The sequence below is a fragment of the Oncorhynchus kisutch genome, unplaced genomic scaffold (genome assembly GCF_002021735.2).
Source record: "Oncorhynchus kisutch isolate 150728-3 unplaced genomic scaffold, Okis_V2 Okis03b-Okis08b_hom, whole genome shotgun sequence".
In the NCBI taxonomy this organism is placed as follows: Eukaryota; Metazoa; Chordata; class Actinopteri; order Salmoniformes; family Salmonidae; genus Oncorhynchus; species Oncorhynchus kisutch.
Window position 1 is genome coordinate 12,624,494 of NW_022261980.1, and position 26,948 is coordinate 12,651,441.

At 44.6% G+C, this 26,948-nt stretch overlaps 1 protein-coding gene across 2 annotated transcripts; it reads right to left on the reverse strand.

Moving 5' to 3' along the window:
* Positions 1 to 26,000, reverse strand: LOC109881483 (very-long-chain (3R)-3-hydroxyacyl-CoA dehydratase). 2 transcript variants are annotated; one of them, XR_004206726.1, is made up of 12 exons: positions 25,587 to 25,744; positions 23,906 to 23,948; positions 23,743 to 23,816; positions 23,226 to 23,390; positions 23,039 to 23,090; positions 22,264 to 22,374; positions 15,417 to 15,544; positions 13,125 to 13,237; positions 7,072 to 7,178; positions 6,351 to 6,482; positions 1,772 to 3,209; positions 1 to 1,717 (listed from the first exon to the last, which is right to left on the reverse strand). XR_004206726.1 is itself a non-coding variant. In XM_031812780.1 (11 exons), the coding sequence occupies exons 1-11, from the start codon at positions 25,665 to 25,667 to the stop codon at positions 3,133 to 3,135; spliced, it is 1,083 nt and encodes a 360-aa protein (XP_031668640.1). In that variant the 5' UTR covers positions 25,668 to 26,000; the 3' UTR covers positions 1 to 3,132. The 2 variants fall into 2 exon arrangements, 1 of the variants encoding a protein (XP_031668640.1); XM_031812780.1 differs by having other exon boundaries at positions 1 to 3,209; positions 25,587 to 26,000.
* Between the last annotated feature and the right edge of the window lie 948 nt (positions 26,001 to 26,948).

Here is a 26,948-nt window from a genome sequence, read left to right on the forward strand (position 1 = left end):
TTCACTTTATTTCACATAACTTTATTGGTTATTATAATATCACACATTATAATTGATCCTTCAACCCTTCAAAACCTTCTAATAAAACACATGATTCCAGACAGTGATCCTCTTCCCTTAATTCTCTAACCAATGTCCATTTCCCTGAGGTTCTGGGCTCTGACTGGTTCCCTTTGTCTGTTTCGATGACAGGAATTGTGCAAGAGCACGCTCTAGGAGAAGTGTGGAGAGTCGGGACGCAACTCTAACCATGTCATCAGACACAGATCAGTGAGCCTTGGAACAACACAGCAAGGATGGCATGATGGAGATAGTAGATATCACGGGGACTATAAACATCACTGGAGAATACAGTAGCTTACATCCCAGAATGCAGCTTGATTCTATACTGCATGAGAAACACTGTTGGCATACAAAAGTTCATTTAGGAATAATGCAATATTTCTTTTTTAAAGTCCAAATGCGTTTTTTTTTAATGTCAATATCAAATCATTCCTGGGCAACAATGAAGTACCTTACTGTGATTTCAAGCAACAATTTAGCTAGGTCTGTCTGGGAGTGGTCTGAGTGGGGAGGGGAAAACTGTGCTGTTATTGGCAGAGGGGTTTTAGAACTCTCTTTCTTATTGGTCAATTAACTAATTCACCCCATAGTGATGTCACAGTGGAAGGCCAAAACTCCATCCTGCCAAAACAGGCTGAAATGTCAGTCTATTCAAAACAACTCTTACACTAAAAAGGACATTATGATAATGTTCACAATTTCACAGTGTTATTCCAACCTCATAGTGTGGAAATATATATAAATACATATTTCTAACTGCACTGGGCCTTTAAAAAAAAAAAAAATACGTATAACAAAACAAATCAATGTATAGCATTAGGCCTGACGCTGACTTCTGGTCAGATGGGACAGTAGTGAAGTGCAACATGACTGTTCTATCAATGACTGTAACAGAGTCAGAGTCAATTCAGATCTATTCAGTCAAGTCATTAAAGTGGATCCAAAATTTTTAAAAAGAGTGATTTAAAAAAAAAAACACTCTTCATAGAATACAATGGGCAGTTTTCATTTCACTTCCTGAATTCAAACTGAAGGCAGGTCCATTATGAGGATTACATGAGCTGCAAAATGGAATTCAGAAAATACACAAGTTGTTTAGTCTGGCCAAGAGACGCTAGAACCGTTTACAGTACAGCTCCTTCAATACTAACAGTACAGTATGACATGTATCTGTTAATACTAACAGTATGACATGTATCTGTTAATACTAACAGTATGACATGTATCTGTTAATACTAACAGTACAGTATGACATGTATCTGTTAATACTAACAGTATGACATGTATCTGTTAATACTAACAGTATGACATGTATCTGTTAATACTAACAGTACAGTATGACATGTATCTGTTAATACTAACAGTACAGTATGACATGTATCTGTTAATACTAACAGTACAGTATGACATGTATCTGTTAATACTAACAGTATGACATGTATCTGTTAATACTAACAGTACAGTATGACATGTATCTGTTAATACTAACAGTACAGTATGACATGTATCTGTTAATACTAACAGTACAGTATGACATGTATCTGTTAATACTAACAGTATGACATGTATCTGTTAATACTAACAGTATGACATGGATATAAATCAGAAAAAGAGGGTGTGAATTGAATGCACTTGTTTGTGTTAGAGGAGGTACCTCTGATGGACAGACTGGGTGAGGAAGATGAGTGTTTGTGTTTAGAGGAGGTACCTCTGATGGACAGACTGGGTGAGGAAGATGAGTGTTTGTGTTAGAGGAGGTACCTCTGATGGACAGACTGGGTGAGGAAGAGAAGTGTTTGTGTTTAGAGGAGGTACCTCTGATGGACAGACTGGGTGAGGAAGAGAAGTGTTTGTGTTTAGAGGAGGTACCTCTGATGGACAGACTGGGTGAGGAAGATGAGTGTTTGTGTTTAGAGGAGGTACCTCTGATGGACAGACTGGGTGAGGAAGATGAGTGTTTGTGTTAGAGGAGGTACCTCTGATGGACAGACTGGGTGAGGAAGATGAGTGTTTGTGTTAGAGGAGGTACCTCTGATGAACAGACTGGGTGAGGAAGATGAGTGTTTGTGTTAGAGGAGGTACCTCTGATGGACAGACTGGGTGAGGAAGAGAAGTGTTTGTGTTTAGAGGAGGTACCTCTGATGGACAGACTGGGTGAGGAAGATGAGTGTTTGTGTTTAGAGGAGGTACATCTGATGGACAGACTGGGTGAGGAAGAGAAGTGTTTGTGTTAGAGGTACCTCTGATGAACAGACTTGGTGAGGAAGAGAAGTGTTTGTGTTAGAGGAGGTACCTCTGATGGACAGACTGGGTGAGGAAGAGAAGTGTCTGTTAGAGGAGGTACCTCTGATGGACAGACTGGGTGAGGAAGATGAGTGTCTGTTAGAGGAGGTACATCCACAGGAAAAGGAGAAGAGGAGGATGTGGTTGGTTGGAGAGAAGAGAGGTGAGAGAGGAGAGGACAGAGGTGTGAGGTGAGGAGAGAAGAGAGGTGAGAGAGGAGAGAAGAGAGGTGAGAGAGGAGAGAGGTGTGAGTTGAGAGGAGAGAAGAGAGGAGAGAGAGGTGTGAGGTGAGGAGAGGAGAGAAGAGAGGTGAGAGAGGTGTGAGGTGAGGAGAGGAGAGAAGAGAGGTGAGAGAGGAGAGAGGTGTGAGGTGAGGAGAGGAGAGAAGAGAGGTGAGAGAGGTGTGAGGTGAGGAGAGGAGAGAAGAGAGGTGAGAGAGGAGAGAGGTGTGAGGTGAGGAGAGGAGAGGAGAGGAGAGAGGTGAGGAGAGAAGAGAGAGGAGAGAGGAGAGAGAGGAGCGGTGAGAGGTGTGAGGTGAGGAGAGGAGAGAAGAGAGGTGAGAGAGGTGTGAGGTGAGGAGAGGAGAGAAGAGAGGTGAGAGAGGAGAGAGGTGTGAGGTGAGGAGAGGAGAGAAGAGAGGTGAGGAGAGGAGAGAAGAGAGAGGAGAGAGAGGAGCGGTGAGAGGTGTGAGGTGAGGAGAGAAGAGAGAAGTGTAAGGAGAGGAGAGGTGTGAAAAGGCAACCAGCAGTGAGACTAGAGAGATCGTGAGGTTTGTCTTTCTATCCGTTAGTTCATTTTCCTCTTCCTGGAGCGCATTCGTCTCCTCCTCTGGCGAAACAGGTGGCGGAAGTTGATGAACAGACCTGGGAAGAAAAAATATACTTTTTATAATTTAAAATGTTTGTTAAGTGCAAACTCCATCCACTTGGCCAGAAAGACAAGATACTGTAAGAAAACGAATCATATTTTGACCCAAAGTTTATGTTTCTCCCTTAGAGACATTAATAGATCCTGAAACATGACAGATAGATACAGCTGGAGGGTCAGAGAAAGGGTCAGAGAGAGGGTCAGAGAGAGGGTTAGGGTGGAGGGTTATAGAGAGGGTCAGAGAGAGGGTTAGGGTGGAGAGTTAGGGTGGAGGGTTAGGGTAGAGGGTTAGGGTAGAGGGTCAGAGAGAGGGTCAGAGAGAGGGTCAGAGAGAGGGTCAGAGAGAGGGTTAGAGAGAGGGTTAGAGAGAGGGTTAGGGTGGAGGGTTAGGGTGGAGGGTCAGGGTGGAGGGTTAGGATGGAGGGTTAGGGTGGAGGGTTATAGAGAGAGGGTCAGAGAGAGGGTCAGAGTGAGGGTCAGGATGGAGGGTTAGAGAGAGGGTTAGGATGGAGGGTTAGAGAGAGGGTTAGGGTAGAGGGTTAGGGTAGAGGGTTAGGGTAGAGGGTTAGGGTAGAGGGTTAGGGTAGAGGGTCAGAGAGAGGGTCAGAGAGAGGGTTAGGGTGGAGGGTTAGGGTAGAGGGTTAGGGTAGAGGGTTAGGGTAGAGGGTTAGGGTGGAGGGTTAGGGTGGAGGGTTAGGGTAGAGGTTTAGGATGGAGGGTTAGGGTAGAGGGTTAGGGTAGAGGGTTAGGGTAGAGGGTTAGGGTAGAGGGTTAGGGTAGAGGGTTAGGGTAGAGGGTTAGGGTGGAGGGTTAGGGTAGAGGGTTAGGGTAGAGGGTTAGGGTAGAGGGTTAGGGTGGAGGGTTAGGGTAGAGGGTTAGGATGGAGGGTTAGAGAGAGGGTCAGAGACAGGGTTAGGGTAGAGGGTTAGAGAGAGGGTCAGAGAGAGGGTCAGGGTGGAGGGTCAGAGAGAGGGTTAGGGTGGAGGGTTAGGATGGAGGGTTAGGGTGGAGGGTTAGGATGGAGGGTTAGGGTGGAGGTTAAGGGTAGAGGGTTAGGATGGAGGGTTAGAGAGAGGGTTAGGAAGGAGGGTTAGAGAGAGGGTTAGGGTGGAGGGTTAGGGTGGAGGGTTAGAGAGAGGGTCAGAGAGAGGGTTAGGGTGGAGGGTTAGAGAGAGGGTTAGGATGGAGGGTTAGAGAGAGGGTTAGGGTGGAGGGTTAGGGTAGAGGGTTAGGATGGAGGGTTAGGGTGGAGGGTTAGAGAGAGGGTCAGAGAGAGGGTCAGAGAGAGGGTTAGGGTAGAGTAGAGGGTTAGAGAGAGGGTTAGGGTGGAGGGTTAGAGAGAGGGTTAGGGTAGAGGGTTAGAGAGGGTTAGGGTGGAGGGTTACGGTAGAGGGTTAGGATGGAGGGTTAGAGAGAGGGTCAGAGAGAGGGTTAGGGTAGAGGGTTAGAGAGAGGGTTAGGGTAGAGTAGAGGGTTAGAGAGAGGGTTAGGGTGGAGGGTTAGAGAGAGGGTCAGAGAGAGGGTCAGAGAAGGGTCAGAGAGAGGGTTAGGGTAGAGGGTTAGAGAGAGGGTTAGAGAGAGGGTTAGAGAGAGGGTCAGAGAGAGGGTCAGAGAGAGGGTTAGGGTGGAGGGTTAGAGAGAGGGTTAGGGTAGAGGGTTAGAGAGAGGGTTAGGGTGGAGGGTTAGGGTAGAGGGTTAGGATGGAGGGTTAGGGTGGAGGGTTAGAGAGAGGGTCAGAGAGAGGGTTAGGATAGAGGGTTAGAGAGAGGGTTAGGGTAGAGGGTTAGGGTAGAGGGTTAGGGTGGAGGGTTAGGGTGGAGGGTTATAGAGAGAGGGTCAGAGAGAGGGTTAGGGTGGAGGGTTAGGGTAGAGAGTTAGGATGGAGGGTTAGGATGGAGGGTTAGGGTGGAGGGTTATAGAGAGAGGGTCAGAGAAAGGGTCAGAGAGAGGGTCAGAGAGAGGGTCAGAGAGAGGGTTAGGGTAGAGGGTTAGGGTAGAGGGTTAGGTAGCGGGTTAGAGAGAGGGTTAGGGTAGAGGGTTAGAGAGAGGGTTAGGGTAGAGGGTTAGGGTAGAGGGTTAGGTAGCGGGTTAGAGAGAGGGTTAGGGTAGAGGGTTAGAGAGAGGGTTAGGGTAGAGGGTTAGGGTAGAGGGTTAGGTAGAGGGTCAGAGAGAGGGTTAGGGTAGAGGGTCAGAGAGAGGGTCAGAGAGAGGGTCAGAGAAGGGTTAGGGTAGAGGGTTAGAGAGAGGGTACTAGTGGTGTGGGGGCTGTGCTTTGGCAAAGTGGGTGGGGTTATATCCTTCCTGTTTGGCCCTGTCCGGGGGTGTCCTCGGATGGGGCCACAGTGTCTCCTGACCCCTCCTGTCTCAGCCTCCAGTATTTATGCTGCAGTAGTTTATGTGTCGGGGGGCTGGGGTCAGTTTGTTATATCTGGAGTACTTCTCCTGTCCTATTCGGTGTCCTGTGTGAATCTAAGTGTGCGTTCTCTAATTCTCTCCTTCTCTCTTTCGGAGGACCTGAGCCCTAGGACCATGCCCCAGGACTACCTGACATGATGACTCCTTGCTGTCCCCAGTCCACCTGACTGTGCTGCTGCTCCAGTTTCAACTGTTCTGCCTTATTATTATTCGACCATGCTGGTCATTTATGAACATTTGAACATCTTGGCCATGTTCTGTTATAATCTCCACCCGGCACAGCCAGAAGAGGACTGGCCACCCCACATAGCCTGGTTCCTCTCTAGGTTTCTTCCTAGGTATTGGCCTTTCTAGGTAGTTTTTCCTAGCCACCGTGCTTCTACACCTGCATTGCTTGCTGTTTGGGGTTTTAGGCTGGGTTTCTGTACAGCACTTTGAGATATCAGCTGATGTACGAAGGGCTATATAAATACATTTGATTTGATTTGATTTAGAGGGTCAGAGAGAGGGTTAGGGTAGATGGTTAGAGAGAGGGTCAGAGAGAGGGTCAGAGAGAGGGTTAGGGTAGATGGTTAGAGAGAGGGTTAGGGTAGAGGGTTAGAGAGAGGGTTAGAGTAGAGGGTTAGGATGGAGGGTTAGGGTGGAGGGTTAGAGAGAGGGTTTAGGATGGAGGATTAGGGTGGAGGGTTAGGGTGTAGGGTCAGAGAGTGGTACTAACTGACCGAGGAACATGAGGGCCAGGTAGATCTTCAGAGTGAAGGAAAAGCTGAAGGACGAGCCCAGGACCGTAGGTAGAGGGATGCTGTACAGACGGGTCTCATCGAAGATAGGCAGGGACTGGATCACAGCTATAGCTGACAGGACAGACAGGAATACACAGCAACACTTGGATATCTTGGTAATAACTAAGTAATATCTTGTTTGACTACAAACATCATACCACTATTATTTACATACAATTGACATAATAAGTGAATATAGCATAGAGCTCTCTGAGGAGTGTGTGTGTGTGTGTGGTGGTGGTGGGTGTGTGTGTGTGTGTGTGTGTGTGGTGGGTGTGTGTGTGTGTGTGTGTGGTCGGTGTGTGTGTGTGTATGTTGTGTGTGTGTGTGTGTATGGTTTGTGTGTGTATGGTGTGTGTGTGTGTATGGTGTGTATGGTGTGTGTGTGTGTGTGTGTATGGTTTGTGTGTGTATGGTGTGTGTGTGTGTATGGTGTGTGTGTGTATGGTGTGTATGGTGTGTGTGTGTGTGTATGGTGTGTGTGTGTGTGTATGGTGTGTGTGTGTGTATGGTGTGTATGGTGTGTGTGTGTGTGTATGGTGTGTGTGTGTGTGTATGTGTGTGTGTGTGTATGGTGTGTGTGTGTATGGTGTGTGTGTGTGTGTATGGTGTGTATGGTGTGTGTGTGTATGGTGTGTGTGTGTGTGACAGGCCCACTGACCCTCTGCTAGCACCCCCAGAGGGTAGAGGGGCATCCAGATGGAGTATCTGAGCCAGGTCAGCAACTTCCAGTCTGTGTCGATGCAGGCCAGCATGTAGAATGGATACCTGGGACAGACGACAAACAACAGGTTTATTTAGCATCATTCACAAGCAGTGAGCAATACAATGCAGGTCAACATGTAGAACAGACAAATACCAACAGTAACAGCACTAGTGAGACAGCTGCAATACAGTGCAGGCCAACGCTAGCTCGTCCATTCATGGTTACAACTAGCCTCACTAGCTGGTCCATTCATGGTTACAACTAGCCTCACTAGCTGGTCCATTCATGGTTACAACTAGCCTCACTAGCTGGTCCATTCATGGTTACAACTAGCCTCACTAGCTCGTCCATTCATGGTTACAACTAGCCTCACTAGCTGGTCCATTCATGGTTACAACTAGCCTCACTAGCTGGTCCATTCATGGTTACAACTACCCTCACTAGCTCGTCCATTCATGGTTACAACTAGCCTCACTAGCTCGTCCATTCATGGTTACAACTAGCCTCACTAGCTCGTCCATTCATGGTTACAACTAGCCTCACTAGCTGGTCCATTCATGCTTACAACTAGCCTCACTAGCTGGTAAGATAATGTCCATTCATGGTTATAACTAGCCTCACTAGCTGGTCCATTCATGGTTACAACTAGTCTCACTAGCTGGTAATATAATGTCCATTCATGGTTACAACTAGCCTCACTAGCTGGTCCATTCATGGTTACAACTAGTCTCACTAGCTGGTAATATAATGTCCATTCATGGTTACAACTAGTCTCACTAGCTGGTCCATTCATGGTTACAACTAGTCTCACTAGCTGGTCCATTCATGGTTACAACTAGCCTCACTAGCTGGTCCATTCATGGTTACAACTAGCCTCACTAGCTGGTCCATGCATGGTTACAACTAGCCTCACTAGCTGGTAATATAATGTCCATTCATGGTTATAACTAGCCTCACTAGCTGGTCCATTCATGGTTACAACTAGTCTGACTAGCTGGTAATATAATGTCCATTCATGGTTACAACTAGCCTCACTAGCCGGTAATATAATGTCCATTCATGGTTAAAGGAAGATCTGTCGATGAAATCAAATCGTATTTGTCACATGTGGTAGATATGTAGATATAGGTTGGGGTAAAGTAACTAGGCAACAGGATAGATAATAAACAGTAACACCAGAGTATGTGATGAGTCAAAGACGTTAGTGCAAAAAGGGTCAATGCAGATATTTAAATAGTTAACCAATAGCATACCCAGGCTAACTATTTAGTAGTGTTATGGCTTGGGGGGTAGAAGCTGTTCAGGGTCCTGTTGGTTCCAGACTTGCATCGGTACCGCTTGCCGTGCCGTAGCACAGAGAACAGTCTATCATTTGTATGGCTTGAGGCTTTGACCATGTTTAGGGCCTTCCTCTGACACCGCCTGGTACCTTCCTCTGACACCGCCTGGTACCTTCCTCTGACACCGCCTGGTACCTTCCTCTGACACCGCCTGGTACCTTCCTCTGACACCGCCTGGTACCTTCCTCTGACACCGCCTGGTACCTTCCTCTGACACCGCCTGGTACCTTCCTCTGACACCGCCTGGTACCTTCCTCTGACACCGCCTGGTATAGAGGTCCTGGATGGCAGGGAGCTCAGCCCCAGTGATGTACTGGGCCGTACCCACTACCCTCTGTAGTGCTTTGCAGGTCGGAGGCCGAGCAGTTGCCATACCAACCGGTGATGCAGACAGTCAAGATGCTGCAGCTCTAGAACATTTGGAGGATCTGAGGGCCCATGACAAATCTTTATAGCCTCCTGAGGGGGAAGAGACGTCGTCGTGCCTTCTTCACGACTGTGTTGGTGCGTCTGGACTACGTCAATTCCTTAGTGATGTGGACACCGAGGAACTTGAAGCTCTCAACCCGCTCCACTACAGCCCAGTCGTGGATGGGGGCATGCCTCGGCCGTGGGTTTTCTGTAGTCCACAATCTACTCCTTTGTCTTGTTGACGTTAAGGGAAAGGTTGTTGTCCTTGCACCACACTGCCAGGTCACTGACCTCGTCCCTGTAGGCTGTCCCATCATCATTGTTGATCAGGACAACCACCGTCATGTTGTCAGCAAACTTAATGACGGTGTTGGAGTCGTGCGCGGCCACGCCGTTGTGGGTGAACAGGGAGTACAGGAGGGGACTAAGCATGCACCCCTGAGAGGCCCCCAGTGTTGAGGGTCAGCGTTGCTTATCCTCATCACCTGGGGGGGCAGCCCTTCAGGAAGTCCAGGATCACGTTGCAGAGGGAGGTGTTCAGTCCCAGGATCCTGAGTTTAGTGATGAGCTTGGAGGGCACTATGGTGTTGAATGTTGAGCTGAAGTCAATGAACAACATTCTCACATAGGTGTTCCTCTTGTCCAGGTGGGAGAGGGCAGTGTGATTGAGATTGTGTCATCTGTGGATCTGTTGGGACGGTATGTGAATTGGAGTTGGTCTAGGAGACAAAAATGCCAGTAAATTGTGTCATCTGTGGATCTGTTGGGGCGGTATGTGAATTGGAGTTGGTCTAGGAGACAATAATGCCAGGAAATTGTGTCATCTGTGGATCTGTTGGGGCGGTATGTGAATTGGAGTTGGTCTAGGAGACAATAATGCCAGTAAATTGTGTCATCTGTGGATCTGTTGGGGCGGTATGTGAATTGGAGTTGGTCTATGAGACAATAAAGGCAGTAAAGTAGTAGGGAGAAAAAAAATGTCAGTGAAGGTCAGACCTCGTCAGAGGTCGTAGTGGGATTTCTTATCGGATTAGTGTCCTGTTCTTTGAAACCGGCAGCTCTGGCCTTTAAGTGCAGATGTTGCCTGTAACCCATGGCTTCTGGTTGGGGTATGCACGCACGTACGTATTTATGTATGTATGGTCATTGTGAGGATGATGTCGTCGATGCGTAAACTCCTCGACGTAATCGGTTGAATCGCGGGAACATGTTCCAGTCTGTGCTAGCGAAACAGTCCTGTAGGTGTTTGTTGTTCGGATATCATGGTGCCGAGTACCCAGAGTACAATGTACTCTTATAATCTCCACCCGGCACAGCCAGAAGAGGACTGGCCACCCCTTGGAGCCTGGTTCCTCTCTAGGTTTCTAATCTCCACCCGGCACAGCCAGAAGAGGACTGGCCTCCCTCAGAGCCTGGTTCCTCTCTAGGTTTCTAATCTCCACACGGCACAGCCAGAAGAGGACTGGCCACCCCTCAGAGCCTGGTTCCTCTCTAGGTTTCTAATCTCCACCCGGCACAGCCAGAAGAGGACTGGCCACCCCTCAGAGCCTGGTTCCTCTCTAGGTTTCCTCTTAGGTTCCTGCCTTTACAGAGAGTTTTTCCTAGCCACCGTGCCTCTACACCTGCATTGCTTGCTGTTTGGGGTTTTAGGCTGGGTTTCTGTACAGCACTTTGTGACATCGTCTGATGTAAGAAGGGCTTTGTAAATACATTTGATTGATTGATGACAATTCCCTTACACCATATTTCTTACACCGAACCACTCTTTAGGATACTTCGATCGCAGGTGAGGAGACTAAAGTTGAGGTTATAGAAAAAGAGTTAAGGAAAACCCACGAAAACAGCGTAAACCATTTACCCTGGTCGTTTCAGTCTCCAGATCTCAACCCAACTCAACACCTCTGGGAGATTCTGTTGCAGAGCCTGACATGGTGTTTTGCACCGCCATCAACAAAACACCACACTATGGAATTTTCTGGAGGAAGAATGATGTCACATCCCTCCAATAGAATGATGTCACATCCCTTCAATAAGAGTTCCAGACACCTGTAGAATCTATGACGAGGTGCATTGAAGCAGCTTTATGTCGTGTTTCCTTTATTTTGGCAGTTATCTGGATGTGAGCTGTAATGAGGTAGAGTCACCTGTAGATCTATATTGACTATAGAGGTAGAGTCACCTGTAGATCTATATTGACTATAGAGTTAGAGTCACCTGTAGATCTATATTGACTATAGAGGTAGAGTCACCTGTAGATCTATATTGACTATAGAGGTAGTCACCTGTAGATCTATATTGACTATAGAGGTAGAGTCACCTGTAGATCTATATTGACTATAGAGGTAGAGTCACCTGTAGATCTATATTGACTATAGAGGTAGAGTCACCTGTATATCTATATTGACTATACTATAGAGGTAGAGTCACCTGTAGATCTATATTGACTATACTATAGAGGTAGAGTCACCTGTAGATCTATATTGACTATACTATAGAGGTAGAGTCACCTGTATATCTATATTGACTATAGAGGTAGAGTCACCTGTAGATCTATATTGACTATAGAGGTAGAGTAACCTGTAGATCTATATTGACTATAGAGTTAGAGTCACCTGTAGATCTATATTGACTATAGAGGTAGAGTCACCTGTAGATCTATATTGACTATAGAGGTAGAGTCACCTGTAGATCTATATTGACTATAGAGGTAGAGTCACCTGTAGATCTATATTGACTATAGAGGTAGAGTCACCTGTAGATCTATATTGACTATAGAGGTAGAGTCACCTGTAGATCTATATTGACTATAGAGGTAGAGTCACCTGTAGATCTATATTGACTATAGAGGTAGAGTCACCTGTAGATCTATATTGACTATAGAGGTAGAGTCACCTGTAGATCTATATTGACTATACTATAGAGGTAGAGTCACCTGTAGTTCTATATTGACTATAGAGGTAGAGTCACCTGTAGATCTATATTGACTATACTATAGAGGTAGAGTCACCTGTAGATCTATATTGACTATAGAGGTAGAGTCACCTGTAGATCTATATTGACTATAGAGGTAGAGTCACCTGTAGATCTATATTGACTATAGAGGTAGAGTCACCTGTAGATCTATATTGACTATAGAGGTAGAGTCACCTGTAGATCTATATTGACTATAGAGGTAGAGTCACCTGTAGATCTATATTGACTATAGAGGTAGAGTCACCTGTAGATCTATATTGACTATAGAGGTAGAGTCACCTGTAGATCTATATTGACTATAGAGGTAGAGTCACCTGTAGATCTATATTGACTATAGAGGTAGAGTCACCTGTATATCTATATTGACTATACTATAGAGGTAGAGTCACCTGTAGATCTATATTGACTATACTATAGAGGTAGAGTCACCTGTAGATCTATATTGACTATAGAGGTAGAGTCACCTGTAGATCTATATTGACTATAGAGGTAGAGTAACCTGTAGATCTATATTGACTATACTATAGAGGTAGTGTCACCTGTAGATCTATATTGACTATACTATAGAGGTAGAGTCACCTGTAGATCTATATTGACTATACTATAGAGGTAGAGTCACCTGTAGATCTATATTGACTATAGAGGTAGAGTCACCTGTAGATCTATATTGACTATAGAGGTAGAGTCACCTGTAGATCTATATTGACTATACTATAGAGGTAGTGTCACCTGTAGATCTATATTGACTATAGAGGTAGAGTCACCTGTAGATCTATATTGACTATACTATAGAGGTAGAGTCACCTGTAGATATATATTGACTATAGAGGTAGAGTCACCTGTAGATCTATATTGACTATAGAGGTAGAGTCACCTGTAGATCTATATTGACTATACTATAGAGGTAGTGTCACCTGTAGATCTATATTGACTATACTATAGAGGTAGAGTCACCTGTAGATCTATATTGACTATAGAGGTAGAGTCACCTGTAGATCTATATTGACTATAGAGGTAGAGTCACCTGTAGATCTATATTGACTATACTATAGAGGTAGAGTCACCTGTAGATCTATATTGACTATAGAGGTAGAGTCACCTGTAGATCTATATTGACTATAGAGGTAGAGTCACCTGTAGATCTATATTGACTATACTATAGAGGTAGAGTCACCTGTAGATCTATATTGACTATAGAGGTAGAGTCACCTGTAGATCTATATTGACTATACTATAGAGGTAGAGTCACCTGTAGATCTATATTGACTATAGAGGTAGAGTCACCTGAAGATCTCTATGGTGCTCCAGAGGTAGAAGACGAAGAAGACCACTGCTTTGTTCTGCATCTCCTCCAGACTACCGAAGATCACAAACAGGATTACGTTCCTACCCACCACCTGGACAGGTCAACAACAACAACAAAAAATCACAGAAACACACTTCATTAAAGGGTTAATTCACCCTAAATACAAAATCACTTGTCCTCACCCTGAATGCATCCCGTCGTCAACCTGAATGCATCCCGGCCTCAACCTGAATGCATCCTGTCCTCTCCCTGGCCTCACCCTGAATGCACCCTGGCCTCAACCTGAATGCATCCTGTCCTCAACCTGAATGCATCCTGTCCTCAACCTGAATGCATCCTGTCCTCAACCTGAATGCATCCTGGCCTCAACCTGAATGCATCCTGGCCTCAACCTGAATGCATCCTGGCCTCACCCTGAATGCATCCTGGCCTCTCCCTGGCCTCACCCTGAATGCACCCCGGCCTCAACCTGAATGCATCCCGGCCTCAACCTGAATGCATCCCGGCCTCAACCTGAATGCATCCCGTCCTCAACCTGAATGCATCCCGGCCTCAACCTGAATGCATCCTGTCCTCTCCCTGGCCTCACCCTGAATGCACCCTGGCCTCAACCTGAATGCATCCTGTCCTCAACCTGAATGCATCCTGTCCTCAACCTGAATGCATCCTGTCCTCAACCTGAATGCATCCTGGCCTCAACCTGAATGCATCCTGGCCTCAACCTGAATGCATCCTGGCCTCACCCTGAATGCATCCTGGCCTCTCCTGGCCTCACCCTGAATGCACCCGGCCTCAACCTGAATGCATCCCGGCCTCAACCTGAATGCATCCCGGCCTCAACCTGAATGCATCCCGGCCTCACCCTGAATGCACCCGGCCTCAACCTGAATGCATCCCGGCCTCAACCTGAATGCATCCCGGCCTCAACCTGAATGCATCCCGGCCTCAACCTGAATGCATCCCGGCCTCAACCTGAATGCATCCCGGCCTCAACCTGAATGCATCCCGGCCTCAACCTGAATGCATCCCGGCCTCAACCTGAATGCATCCCGGCCTCAACCTGAATGCATCCCGGCCTCAACCTGAATGCATCCCGGCCTCAACCTGAATGCATCCCGGCCTCAACCTGAATGCATCCCGGCCTCAACCTGAATGCATCCCGGCCTCAACCTGAATGCATCCCGGCCTCAACCTGAGCATCCGGCCACCTGAATGCATCCCGGCCTCAACCTGAATGCAATCCCGGCCTCAACCTGAATGCATCCCGGCCTCAACCTGAATGCATCCCGTCCTCAACCTGAATGCATCCGGCCTCAACCTGAATGCATCCCCGTCCTCATCCCTGAATGCACCCCGGCCTCTCCCTGAATGCACCCCGGCCTCAACCTGAATGCACCCCGGCCTCAACCTGAATGCACCCCGGCTCAACCTGAATGCACCCCCGGCCTCAAACCTGAATGCACCCCGGCTCAACCTGGAATGCACCCCGGCCTCAACCTGAATGCCACCCCGGCCTCAACCTGAATGCATCCCGGCCTCCAACCTGAATGCATCCCGGCCTCAACCTGAATGCATCCGGCCTCAACCTGAATGCATCCCGGCCTCAACCTGAATGCATCCGGCCCTCAACCTGAATGCATCCCGGCCTCAACCTGAATGCATCCCGGCCTCAACCTGAATGCATCCCGGCCTCAACCTGAATGCATCCCGGCCTCAACCTGAATGCATCCCGCCTCAACCTGAATGCATTCCCGTCCTCACCTGAATGGCATCCCCGTCCTCAACCTGAATGCATCCCGACCTCAACCTGAATGCATCCCGGTCTCAACCTGGAATGCATCCCGGGCTCAACCTGAATGCATCCCGGCCTCAACCTGAATGCATCCCGGCCTCAACCTGAATGCATCCCGGCCTCAACCTGAATGCATCCCGGCCTCAACCTGAATGCATCCCGGCCCTCAACCTGAATGCATCCCGGCCTCAACCTGAATGCATACCGGCCTCAACCTGAATGCATCCCGTCCTCACCTGAATGCATCCTGTCCTCAACCTGTCCTCACCCTGAATGCATCCTGTCCTCAACCTGAAAGTCTCCTATGGGCAAGGAGAGAGTCTTTGCTTTGGTTGGTTTACAAAACCATTGCCGTTAACTTTAGCTTTGACCAAAAAACAACTAAAAGTCAATGTAACCTAAATTATGATGTGTTTTTTATTTTAAACCCAAGTCATTTCGAAAGTTATTTTTCCGTGTGTTTGGATTGGAACCCTACCTGGATCATAGCTGGGAACACCCCTGTCTTGACCAGACCCACTAGAGGGTTCATGACCTCTGCTACGGCCATCATCTGACAGAAGTACATCATGTCAGCAATGGTGTGGAACGTGTCATAGAACGAGTCTGATAAGAGGGAGAGAAGAGAGAGAGGTAGAACACAGTTACACAGTGGAGAGGTAGAACACAGTTACACACAGGCTACACAGTGGTGGAACACAGTGGTGCTACACAGTGGTGCTACACAGTGGTGCTACACAGTGGTGGAACACAGTGGTGCTACACAGTGGTGGAACACAGTGGTGCTACACAGTGGTGCAACACAGTGGTGCTACACAGTGGTGCTATATAGTGGTGCTATACAGTGGTGCTACACAGTGGTGCTATATAGTGGTGCAACACAGTGGTGCTATACAGTGGTGCTATACAGTGGTGCTATATAGTGGTGCTACACATTGGTGCTATACAGTGATGCTATACAGTGGTGCTACACAGTGGTGCTATACAGTGGTGCTATACAGTGGTGCTATACAGTGGTGCTATACAGTGGTGCTACACAGTGGTGCTATAACAGTGGTGCTATACAGTGGTGCTATACAGTGGTGCTATACAGTGGTGCTACACAGTGGTGCTATACAGTGGTGCTATAACAGTGGTGCTATAACAGTGTGCCTATACAGTGGTGCTATACAGTGGTGCTATAACAGTGGTGCTACATAGTGGTGCTATAACAGTGGTGCTACACAGTGGTGCTATACAGTGGTGCTATAACAGTGGTGCTACACAGTGGTGCTATAACAGTGGTGCTACACAGTGGTGCTACACAGTGGTGCTAACATGTTAGGCCAAACACTGCATACCCAGAGTAGCCTGGTTCCATACTGTACGTGCTCAAATCCAGTGGTTCTCAACCTATTTTAGTGGCTCTACACCAATCACATTTTGCTGTGCCTGAAGTACACCCCAAGTACCACTTCACGTGTATTTCACCAGTAGGTCTACGTTCTCATTAGTGTCCTCAAGTATCTCTGCGGATAGACCAAACACAACAGGGTGGCAAACTACTGCTGTAGTCAACTCTTAAAATGTTGTGAAGACATACAAACAGAATTTGGCTAAAACACCAACAGACTGGACCACCAGGCTATTCAAAGCTATTTGCAAGACAAATGAATCTACAGACTAGAGTCGATGTTCCCTTTCTCATATTCAAATGGACACATCTATGAATAAAGAGCCTGTTTAGTTATTCTAGGGAAGTAACACATTGGCTTGGTGGTGTGGTTGAATTTTGACTCACTCAGATCACTTCACAGAAACACAACTGAATATAAACTAGACAGCTTTCAGAAACACAACTAGACAGCTTTCAGAAACACAACTAGACAGCTTTCAGAAACACAACTAGACAGCTTTCAGAAACACAACTAGACAGCTTTCAGAAACACAACTGAATATAAACTAGACAGCTTTCAGAAACACAACTAGACAGCTTTCAGAAACACAACTGAATATAAACTAGACAGCTTTCAGAAACACAACTAGACTACTTTCAGAAACACAACTAGACAGCTTTCAGAAACACAACTAGACAGCTTTCAGAAACACAACTAGACAGCTTTCAGAACCACAACTAGACAGCTTTCAGAACCACAACTAGACTACTTTCAGAAACACAACTAGACAGCTTTCAGAAACACAACTAAACAGCTTTCAGAAACACAACTAGACAGCTTTCAGAACCACAACTAGACTACTTTCAGAAACACAACTAGACAGCTTTCAGAAACACAACTAGACAGCTTTCAGAACACAACTAGACAGCTTTCAGAAACACAACTAGACAGCTTTCAGAAACACAACTAGACAGCTTTCAGAACCACAACTAGACAGCTTTCAGAAACACAACTAGACAGCTTTCAGAAACACAACTAGACAGCTTTCAGAAACACAACTAGACAGCTTTCAGAAACACAACTAGACAGCTTTCAGAAACACAACTAGACAGCTTTCAGAAACCACAACTGAATATAAACTAGACAGCTTTCAGAAACACAACTAGACAGCTTAGAGAAACACAACTGAATATAAACTAGACAGCTTTCAGAAACACAACAGACTACTTTCAGAAACACAACTAGACAGCTTTCAGAAACACAACTAGACAGCTTTCAGAAACACAACTAGACAGCTTTCAGAACCACAACTAGACAGCTTTCAGAACCACAACTAGACTACTTTCAGAAACACAACTAGACAGCTTTCAGAAACACAACTAGACAGCTTTCAGAAACACAACTAGACAGCTTTCAGAACCACAACTAGACTACTTTCAGAAACACAACTAGACAGCTTTCAGAAACACAACTAGACAGCTTTCAGAAACACAACTAGACAGCTTTCAGAACCACAACTAGACAGCTTTCAGAAACACAACTAGACAGCTTTCAGAAACACAACTAGACAGCTTTCAGAAACACAACTAGACAGCTTTCAGAAACACAACTAGACAGCTTTCAGAAACACAACTAGACAGCTTTCAGAAACACAACTAGACAGCTTTCAGAAACACAACTAGACAGCTTTCAGAAACACAACTAGACAGCTTTCAGAAACACAACTAGACAGCTTTCAGAAACACAACTAGACAGCTTTCAGAAACACAACTAGACAGCTTTCAGAAACACAACTAGACAGCTTTCAGAAACACAACTAGACAGCTTTCAGAAACACAACTAGACAGCTTTCAGAAACACAACTAGACAGCTTTCAGAACCAACTAGACAGCTTTCAGAAACACAACTAGACAGCTTTCAGAAACACAACTAGACAGCTTTCAGAAACACAACTAGACAGCTTTCAGAAACACAACTAGACAGCTTTCAGAAACACAACTAGACAGCTTTCAGAAACACAACTAGACAGCTTTCAGAAACACAACTAGACAGCTTTCAGAAACACAACTAGACAGCTTTCAGAAACACAACTAGACAGCTTTCAGAAACACAACTAGACAGCTTTCAGAAACACAACTAGACAGCTTCAGAAACACAACTAGACAGCTTTCAGAAACACAACTAGACAGCTTTCAGAAAACACAACTAGACAGCTTTCAGAAACACCACTAGAACAGCTTTCAGAAACACCACTAGACAGCTTTCAGAAACACAACTAGACAGCTTTCAGAACACAACTAGACAGCTTTCAGAAACACAACTAGACAGCTTTCAGAAACACAACTAGACAGCTTTCAGAAACACACTAGACAGCCTTTCAGAACCACGGACTAGACAGCTTTCAGAAACACAACTAGACAGCTTTCAGAAACACAACTAGACAGCTTTCAGAAACACAACTAGACAGCTTTCAGAAACACAACTAGACAGCTTCAGAAACACAACTAGACAGCTTCAGAAAACACAACTAACAGCTTTCAGAACACAACTAGACAGCTTTCAGAAACACAACTAGACAGCTTCAGAAACACAACTAGACAGCTTTCAGAAACACAACTAGATATAAACTAGACAGCTTTCAGAAACACAACTAGATATAAACTAGACAGCTTTCAGAAACACAACTAGATATAAACTAGACAGCTTTCAGAAACACAACTAGACAGCTTTCAGAAACACAACTAGACAGCTTTCAGAAACACAACTAGACAGCTTTCAGAAACACAACTAGACAGCTTTCAGAAACACAACTAGACAGCTTTCAGAAACACAACTAGACAGCTTTCAGAAACACAACTAGACAGCTTTCAGAAACACAACTAGACAGCTTTCAGAAACACAACTAGATATAAACTAGACAGCTTTCAGAAACACAACTAGACAGCTTTCAGAAACACAACTAGACAGCTTTCAGAAACACAACTAGACTACTTTCAGAAACACAACTAGACAGCTTTCAGAAACACAACTAGACAGCTTTCAGAAACATAACTAGACAGCTTTCAGAAACACAACTAGACAGCTTTCAGAAACACAACTAGACAGCTTTCAGAAACACAACTAGACAGCTTTCAGAAACACAACTAGACAGCTTTCAGAAACACACAACAACTAGACAGCTTTCAGAAACACAACTTAGACAGCTTTCAGAGAAACACAACTAGACAGCTTTCAGAAACCACAACTAGAGCAGCTTTCAGGAACCACAACTAGACCAGCTTTCAGAAATCACAACTAGTACCAGCTTTCAGAAACAACAACTAGACAGCTTTCATAACACTACTGACAGCTTTCAGAAACAACAACTAGACAGCTTTCAGAACACAACTAGACCAGCCTTTCAGAACACAACTAGATTCTACTTTCAGAAACCACAACTAGACAGCTTCAGAACAACAACCTAGACAGCTTTCAGAAACACAACTAGACAGCTTCAAACAACTAGACAGCTTTCAGAACCACAACTAGACAGCTTTCAGAAACACAACTAGACAGCTTTCAGAAACACAACTAGACAGCTTTCAGAACAACAACTAGACCAGCTTTCAGAACACAACTAGACAGCTTTCAGAAACACAACTAGACAGCTTTCAGAAACACAACTAGACAGCTTTCAGAAACACAACTAGACAGCTTTCAGAAACACAACTAGACAGCTTTCAGAAACACAACTAGACAGCTTTCAGAAACACAACTAGACAGCTTTCAGAAACACAACTAGACAGCTTTCAGAAACACAACTAGACAGCTTTCAGAAACACAACTAGACAGCTTTCAGAAACACAACTAGACAGCTTTCAGAAACACAACTAGACAGCTTTCAGAAACACAACTAGACAGCTTTCAGAAACACAACTAGACAGCTTTCAGAAACACAACTAGACAGCTTTCAGAAACACAACTAGACAGCTTTCAGAAACACAACTAGACAGCTTTCAGAAACACAACTAGACAGCTTTCAGAAACACAACTAGACACTTTCAGAAAACACAACTAGACAGCTTTCAGAAACACAACTAGACAGCTTTCAGAAACACAACTAGACAGCTTTCAGAAACACAACTAGACAGCTTTCAGAAACACAACTAGACAGCTTTCAGAAACACAACTAGACAGCTTCAGAAACACAACTAGACAGCTTTCAGAAACACAACTAGACAGCTTTCAGAAACACAACTAGACAGCTTTCAGAACACAACTAGACAGCTTTCAGAAACACAACTAGACAGCTTTCAGAAACACAACTAGACAGCTTTCAGAAACACAACTAGACAGCTTTCCAGAAACACAACTAGACAGCTTTCAGAAACACAACTAGACAGCTTTCAGAAACACAACTAGACAGCTTTCAGAAAAACAACTAGACAGCTTTCAGAAACACAACTAGACAGCTTTCAGAAACACACTAGACAGCTTTTCAGAAACACAACTAGACAGCTTTCAGAAACACAACTAGACAGCTTTCAGAAACACAACTAGACAGCTTTCAGAAACACAACTAGACAGCTTTCAGAAACACAACTAGACAGCTTCAGAAACACAACTAGACAGCTTTCAGAAACACAACTAGACAGCTTTCAGAAACACAACTAGACAGCTTTCAGAAACACAACTAGACCAGCTTTCAGAAACACAACTGACAGCTTTCAGACCAACACAACTAGACAGCTTTCAGAAACACAACTAGACAGCTTTCAGAAACACAACTAGACAGCTTTCAGAAACACAACTAGACAGCTTTCAGAAAACACAACTAGACAGCTTTCAGAAACACAACTAGACAGCTTTTCAGAAACACAACTAGACAGCTTTCAGAAACACAAACTAGACAGCTTTCAGAAACACACTAGACAGCTTTCAGAAACACAACTAGACAGCTTTCAGAAACCCAACTAGACTACTTTCAGAAACACAATAGACAGCTTTCAGAAACACAACTAGACAGCTTTCAGAAACACAACTAGACAGCTTTCAGAAACACAACTAGACAGCTTTCAGAACACAACTAGACAGCTTTCAGAAACACAACTAGACAGCTTTCAGAAAACACAACTAGACAGCTTTCAGAAACACAACTAGACAGCTTTCAGAAACACAACTAGACAGCTTTCAGAACACACTAGACAGCTTTCAGAAACACAACTAGACAGCTTTCAGAAACACAACTAGACAGCTTTCAGAACACAACTAGACAGCTTTCAGAAACACAACTAGACAGCTTTCAGAAACACAACTAGACAGCTTCAGAAACACAACTAGACAGCTTTCAGAAACACAACTAGACAGCTTTCAGAAACACAACTAGACAGCTTTCAGAAACACAACTAGACAGCTTTCAGAAAACACAACTAGACAGCTTTCAGAAACACAACTAGACAGCTTTCAGAAACACAACTAGACAGCTTTCAGAAACACAACTAGACAGCTTTCAGAAACACAACTAGACAGCTTTCAGAAACACAACTAGACAGCTTTCAGAAACACAACTAGACAGCTTTCAGAAACACAACTAGACAGCTTTCAGAAACACAACTAGACAGCTTTCAGAAACACAACTAGACAGCTTTCAGAAACACAACTAGACAGCTTTCAGCTAAAAATAAAAATAGGAGGAAGAATGATAATGTATGTAAATATTAGTGTTTATATGAGCCATCTAATACTAACTCTCTTACATTATGATGGAGAACCAGTTCTGAGGTAGCTAGTTCCAACTGTAGCTGTGGAAAAGGAATGATTCTGATTGTTTTCTTTTCCATCCCTGAAACACTGACTTCACCTACTGTGTGTCTATCTATGGCCAACGCTGTCGTCAACTCTCAAGACAACCAACCAACAAACAACAGCTACTAACAAGGCTGGACCCTCAGCAGGCTCTGGACCACTGACCTTGTCCCAGGATGAAGAGACGGACGGTCATGTTGACAAAGATCCAGGAGAAGCCCAGGAACTGGACTAGGTTGTACATGAACAGATAGCCCTTCTTCAGGCCCAGGTAGGCTGAGAGAACAAACCACATATTACCATACAACATCTTTAAAACACATAACATCAGGTTGTACATGAACAGACAGCCTTTCTTCTTCAATAAAAAACACAATTCAAAAATACAAAAGGAAACTCCAGTCAGTTGGTTTTGTATGTCTATAACCAAAACCAAAATGATTATCAAGTACTTAAAAAGGTAGCTTGTACTTGTGTGTGGTATAAACTAAAAGATGATGCACAGTCAAAACCAGGGTTGGCAGCCAGTTGGCGGCCCGCGGTGGATTTATTTGGCCCCACAACTTTTCGGAGAAAAAATAAATAAATAAATGAATTTCTCTTTCTTTCCTTTTTGCATTTTCATTGTTGGAGATAAAAGGATAAAAACACCAGAATGTTAATTTAGTCAAAATCTGTTCTCAAGTATAAGAGAGAGAGAGAGACGTGGTCGGATACAACTTTAAGGAAAGTTTCAAATGATCCGTTTTGGATTCTTGCTGTCAATTTGCAGTCTACAAATGATTAGTACTCATGTTCCGGTCTACCGACCAACTGGTCAATGAAAAATAAATATATCAGCCCGAGGCTGAACTTAGTTGATGATCCCTGGTCTAAACCAAGAAATGTAAATCTTCAGATTAGAGATAAAAGGGGCACAGCTGCACCGCTTGGTACTTACGGTCTTTACGGATTCTTGACTCGATGCTGACCTTGTTTATCTTCTCCTCTTCCTGAAAACAAACAGACAGACCATCAGGTGTAATAAATGTCATAACACCCTTAGAAAACAGAAATAAATAAAGCCTTATAATTCCTTATGTATTACATCTAAAAGTTGTACCAAAACTGACCCTGGCCATTACTACCTTAGCCTGAAGCTCCATCTCTGCGTCTGATTCGTCGAGCCAACGGTCGAAGTCTGGCGCCAGGAAGAGAGGTTTCCTCTCCTGCAGAGTGAGTCTATCCCACCAACGCTGCTCTTGCTTCCTCACTGTCACATTTACCAGGCGCTGTGTCGACCTGTGACTAACCTGGCAGACAGACACACAGTGAGTATGATAATAATTGTAGATACCACAGGAGGTTGGTGGCACCTTCATTTGGGGAGGACAGGCTCGTGGTAATGACTGGAGAGGAATCAGTGGCATGGTATCAAATACGTGGTTACCATGGTTTCCATTCCATTCCATTTGCTCCGTTCCAGACATTATCATGAGCAGCCTCCTGCGGAAGACACACTTACTAATAAACCACAAGAAGGGAACAGTAACAATCTCTAGTACCAGAAGAGAATGTTTGTCTTTGAGACTGAGAAGAGAGTGTGAGGTATTTTATCACAAATGAAAAAAAACGACATTTCTGGAATAGGAAATAATAGAATACCTCAGGTTTTACTGGTTCCAGGAAGTCCAGACTGAACTCATAGTCATGGTCTCCTTTAGCTCCGTGACCCTGAGCTGTCCAACAAAGGAACGTCGGTTTAACACCATGTACTCTGTACAGACTAGATGTATTTTCCTTCTTTCTGTTCCAGCGTAATACCAACCTTTAAATTGCAGGGTGTTGTTTTGCACGCAGATATCAAGATTCTACAAAAAATACACAAAAAAATGTCAAGCATAAAAATAAAAAACACCCCTCAAAAAGCAGAAGACTGTCAGCTACCAGGCTACATATAGAAACCACACTAACATTGGTTGAGATCAAACTAAGTGACTGAATGGCTTGATGTGGATGTGTCTCCTTCACACATACAGCATCACTAAACATATTCTGATGACATTACATACAGTAGTACGTAGCTGGAGTACATGTCGTCACGATGCACCTTGAGTGTGTGTTTGCTGACTGGCTAAATTGGATCCAGCGATCACCATGACAATTCCTGAATCTTTTATGAAGCATGACATTTGGTAGGATGCACCACCACCACTAGCTACTACAACTCAATATGAATTACAGTAGATAGTTAGCTTCAGTAGCTGAGTGTTGGCAACTGTCTCGCCTCGTCGAGAACCATACTTCTCATGATGACCTGATTTTGTTATGTGGAAACACTGGATCAAGACCTCAGGAAACTATATATAATATATAAGTTATATAAATATATATATATATATTATATATAAAAGTTACTCTATCTTGTGACATGCTACACTTTTGTTATCACTCTGTATAGCTAATACAACAAGTGGCAAATTATCTAGCTAGATGTATGAGCTTACTAGCTAACATGTAAGCATGGGGCTGCTATCAGTCCATTCTCTAAACAGCATTGTAGCTAATGTCATGTATGTCATTTGTTCATGTCAAATGCATTCAATTTACAACGTCCAGCAGTGAGCTTAAACAAATACACTTATTACAGGCTGAAAGAGGCTATCTAGCTGGCTTGTTGTCCTAACCATGTAGCTGGCTTGTTGTCCTAACCATCTAGCTGGCTTGTTGTCCTAACCATCTAGCTGGCTTGTTGTCCTAACCATCTAGCTGGCTTGTTGTCCTAACCATCTAACTGGCTTGTTGTCCTAACCATCTAGCTGGCTTGTTGTCCTAACCATCTAACTGGCTTGTTGTCCTAACCATCTAACTGGCTTGTTGTCCTAACCATCTAACTGGCTTGTTGTCCTAACCATGTAGCTGGCTTGTTGTCCTAACCATCTAGCTGGCTTGTTGTCCTAACCATCTAGCTGGCTTGTTGTCCTAACCATCTAGCTGGCTTGTTGTCCTAACCATCTAGCTGGCTTGTTGTCCTAACCATCTAACTGGCTTGTTGTCCTAACCATCTAGCTGGCTTGTTGTCCTAACCATCTAACTGGCTTGTTGTCCTAACCATCTAACTGGCTTGTTGTCCTAACCATCTAACTGGCTTGTTGTCCTAACCATGTAGCTGGCTTGTTGTCCTAACCATCTAGCTGGCTTGTTGTCCTAACCATCTAGCTGGCTTGTTGTCCTAACCATCTAGCTGGCTTGTTGTCCTAACCATCTAGCTGGCTTGTTGTCCTAACCATCTAGCTGGCTTGTTGTCCTAACCATCTAGCTGGCTTGTTGTCCTAACCATCTAGCTGGCTTGTTGTCCTAACCATCTAGCTGGCTTGTTGTCCTAACCATCTAGCTGGCTTGTTGTCCTAACCATCTAGCTGGCTTGTTGTCCTAACCATCTAGCTGGCTTGTTGTCCTAACCATCTAGGTCGATGACAGGTCGGTCCCGGAGATCATCCGTAACATACCTTAGCGTCACTCAGCTCCACACGCAGGTAGATGTCTGCATGACGCTGTGCCCAATACACGTGGGGTGTGAGGGTCTGCATTGTGATATCTAAAGGTACTGTTAGTGAAATTAATATCCTTGCTGTTATATCACTGAGAAGCAATGCTGGAGATCCTCCGCCTCATTCATTAGGACAGCTGGCTAGATGCGGAAACAGTCATCCAGGGGTGCGTTCAGTTCGATTGAACGTTTACGTTGCTTAACGGTTTGTACTGAACGACACGTTTCCCTAAAACGATCTTGAACTTACTTTGAGGTACGTATGCTCCGTGTGTATCGAAGCAATTTAATGTAAATGACTGCGGCACAGCGGTCCTCCAACACAAACCCCATCCAACTACGCCTTCCCCGTTTTTGAACTGGTCGTGCAGAACAGCACCGTTTCCGTTGAATTGAACGTTACAGTACGTTTTTCCTGCATTGAACGTAGCTCAGGTGTCGCTACGTGCGCGTTACACCCACAAATCAAAAGAAAGGAAGGAACGTGCTCGTGCACAGTCGGTACAATTTTAAAAAAACGTTTGAAAACATTGATACTATTTAAATGGAAATACATATAATATGGATGGTGTCTGGATTTGTCTTGGACTGTACAGAAGTACAGATCTTACAAAGGTATTATTATTTTATTTATTCGGGGCTTCATGTATACTATGGGTGAAACCAACATCCAAAGGCTGCTCGCGTCATGTTCCGCTCCAAGTGACACCAGCCAATTCATGCCATCTGAAATATTTACATCTGATGTGTGACAAGGCTTGAGTGATATCCACCCTCATGTTATGTACTACATACAGTCCATACAATAGAAGTGACTGTTATACAATCAGTCAAGTAATCCGTGGTGGAAAAAGTACTCAGTTGTCATACTTAAGTGAAAGTAAAGATTTACTTTGTCATTTTCTATCAAGTTAAAGTGAAAGTCACCCAGGTAAAATAATACTTGAGTAAAAGTATTTGGTTTTAAAATGTACTTAAGTATCAAAACTAAAAGTATAAATCATTTCAAATTCTGTATATTAAGAAAACCAGAAGGGACCATTTTTTATTTATTGTCAGATAGCCAGGGGCACACTCCAACACTCAGACATCATTTACAAACGAAGCATTTGTGTTTAGTGAGCCCACCAGATCAGAGGCAGTAGGGATGACCAGGTATGTTCTCTGTTTAGTGAGTCCTCCAGATCAGAGGCTAGTAGAGATGACCAGGGATGTTCTCTGTTTAGTGAGTCCTCCAGATCAGAGACAGTAGGGATGACCAGGGATGTTCTCTGTTTAGTCAGTCCGCCAGATCAGAGACAGTAGGGATGACCAGGGATGT

Bases quoted from the DNA above. Each gene is read 5' to 3' on its own strand.
- LOC109881483 (XM_031812780.1), bottom strand. From the start codon at position 25,667: ATGCAGACCCTCACACCCCACGTGTATTGGGCACAGCGTCATGCAGAC. The intron at 23,391-23,742 runs GTATTCTATTAT...TCTGTCTGCCAG, and splicing joins TGGAACCAGTAAAACCTGAG to GTTAGTCACAGGTCGACACA. The intron at 7,179-13,124 runs GTGACTCTACCT...CGTCTGTCCCAG, and splicing joins AGCACCATAGAGATCTTCAG to GTATCCATTCTACATGCTGG.